This window comes from Austrofundulus limnaeus, unplaced genomic scaffold, assembly GCF_001266775.1.
Source record: "Austrofundulus limnaeus strain Quisiro unplaced genomic scaffold, Austrofundulus_limnaeus-1.0 Scaffold205, whole genome shotgun sequence".
Lineage (NCBI taxonomy): Eukaryota > Metazoa > Chordata > Actinopteri > Cyprinodontiformes > Rivulidae > Austrofundulus > Austrofundulus limnaeus.
The window spans coordinates 103,189-105,693 of record NW_013952607.1 but is presented as its reverse complement, the minus strand read 5'-3'; the positions used below and the strand labels follow the sequence as shown (position 1 = coordinate 105,693).

Genomic DNA, 2,505 nt, shown 5'->3' with positions numbered 1-2,505 from the left:
CCCCCCCCCCCCATCTCTCCAAACTGACTGTGGCAACCCCTTCGGGACAGCTTTCACGCGTTACTTCTCTTCTTTTTTCTTTTTTTTTTTTTCATTAAATGCCAGCCACTGCGTCTGTCTGCACCAAAAAGAAAAAAAAAAACGAAAAAGAAACACACAACTGCCTGCTCTTAATCAGAGGAGAGAGAGATAATCTCTCCGTGCGCCACAGACGCACATTTTACTACGGATTTACGCGTAAACTCGTGCAGCTCGAGAAAGGAATATAAGAGGGGGAATTGGAAACAAAATACAGAGAAATAAATAAATAAAAATAAGAAAACAGCCGTCGCAGAGGAATCGATGACATCATGTCTGTGTGTGTGTGTGTATATATGTGGTGGGGGGAGGGGGAGAGGTGGAAAAAAAGATGTAGTTATGTGAAAGCAGATGTTCGTCTGGCCTCTGGTTTGCTGCGGAGAGAGTGAGACTCATCACACACACCTCCACACACACCTCCACACACACACAGACACACACACACAGGGAGAGAAGCTTTCTACCCACGTCTTTGGACAAATATCCCCCCCCTCCATTCAAGCGCAATGCCGCACTCGCCGCGCTCAGCGCCGTCCAGATGTGCGCGCATCTGGCCGCCGCCGAGACCGCCGCGCAGCGCAGACAGGACCCGGGTGAAACCAGGTGAAGCGGAGATCGGAGCCGGAAGTTTCCTCACCTCCACACTTGTCCCATCTGAAAGACGTGCACGAGGCTCTGCCAGAGCCAGACGGACAGGCGGCAGCACCTGTCCCTCTGCAAAGTGGCCGTGGCCCTGCGGCCGCTGCTCAGCCCCTCCACGGAGCCCAGTCCGCCCCCCGTGTAATCCTGCACGAACCACCTGAAGCTCAGGATCTGCACCAGCACCGAGGGCACCAGCACGAAGAACAGGGTCAGGCCCGACCACAGGAAGTTCCGCTGGCGGTAGTAGTCGGCGGCCAGCCACAGGTCGGTGCCCACGTCCCAGAAGAAGACCAGCAGCGCCAGGACGATCCACAGACAGTCCAGCCAGAGGCGCTCCTCCTGCGGCGGCGGCGCTCGCCCCGCGCCTCTCCCCTTCTTCCCCTTCCTCCGGAGGTAGTGCAGGCACGCGCTCCGGCAGCCCCAGTAGCAAGACGAGGTGTTGCAGCAGTGGCAGATGTGGAAGGAGCTGCCGTCGCGCGCGTCCTCCTCGCCGGTCCCCACCACCTCGTCCAGGTTGTGCAGCTGGGCGAAACCGGTGATGACCCCGCGACCATCGGATTTCGCTGCCATCTTCCCCCTCTCTGGTGTTCCCACCTCCTCCGGCTTCCGGGGCTCGTGACGACACTTCCCTGACACCTGTTTTGCACCCCAAATGTTGGAGCCATCTATCTCTCAGAAGCGGGGTGTCAGCGCGGAGCCGACTCTGTCCCCAAACGGCGCAGCGGCGTCACCGTAGACGCAGCGCATCTTTCCTGACCCCCCCTCCTCCTCCTCTTCCTCCTCTTCCTCTCCCCTCCACTTCACTGCGGATCTGATCCCAGCTACTCACAGCAATAATCTGTCAATTCAAACTATTGAATGTGTAACTCGTGCACCCAGCAGGGAGACAACTCTTATTTTTTTTCCACCTTTCTGTCCCAGTTGTTCCGATGGGTTTCCCTCGTCTCTGCTGCTGCGAGCTGACTGCCATGAACAAGACCGTCAGTCCTTCCGCTGTCCTACGCCGACGTAATTTATCCCCCCACCCCCCTTCCACTCTACCTCTCCCCCTCATGTCCTCTTACACTCACACACTCTGTCTCTTTCTACCACCCAGCTTGGTTGCCATCTAGTGTCTCCTATGAGGCTGCAAGGAGTATTTCTTCACCAACAGCAGGTCTGCTGATCCATTTTGCCATCCGTGCCATTATTTGAGGGACATTTTTGTAAAGCTATTTCCTGAGGTGATGCACAGATGTAATAATCAAAGATAAGTGACTTTACAGAGCTCGGTGTCTGAGCAAAAGAATAACAGCTCTGGTTGATTTTAATGCAACTTATTGTTAACAGTTTGCTGATTGAAACAGCATGTTATAATGACCACATGGGTTCAACAAACTAAGGAAAAATGAAGTAGCTGACTTTATCACAAAGAAACAGAATGAGCACGTTTACTGGATTAAACAGTAAGAAAAGAATTATCACAAAAAAGATTAACTGAGCTGAAAGAATCTCAGGTTAGCCAATAAGTAGCTAAAAACTTAGAAAACAGCTGAAATTAACTGCATAAAGAAGCATAAAAAGCTTAAAATAGCAAAAAAGAAGAGATTTTTTAAATAGCTGAAGAATGGCAGATTCAGTCAGAATGATTGCTTAAAAAAGCAAATTAGAAGCCAAAGGAAGCTAAAATTAATACAAAGAAGTTAAACAAAGAAGAACAAAAGTTTAAAAAAGATCAATGAACATTTGAAGGGTTGTAATGATGTTGAAGACAGCTCCGGTCATTTTCAAAGTGAAAAACAGGAA

General features: G+C 50.9%; 1 protein-coding gene across 1 annotated transcript in view; it reads right to left on the bottom strand.

Annotated features, from left to right (window-relative positions):
* xkr6b (XK, Kell blood group complex subunit-related family, member 6b) overlaps positions 1–2,298 on the bottom strand; it is an 87,050-nt gene extending 84,752 nt beyond the window's left edge. The window contains exon 1 of the mRNA XM_014018877.1: positions 716–2,298. Coding sequence (XP_013874331.1) covers positions 716–1,290 — 575 coding nt within the window. The 5' untranslated portion in view covers positions 1,291–2,298. The remainder of the gene's footprint in view (positions 1–715) is intronic.
* Positions 2,299–2,505: the final 207 nt, after the last annotated feature.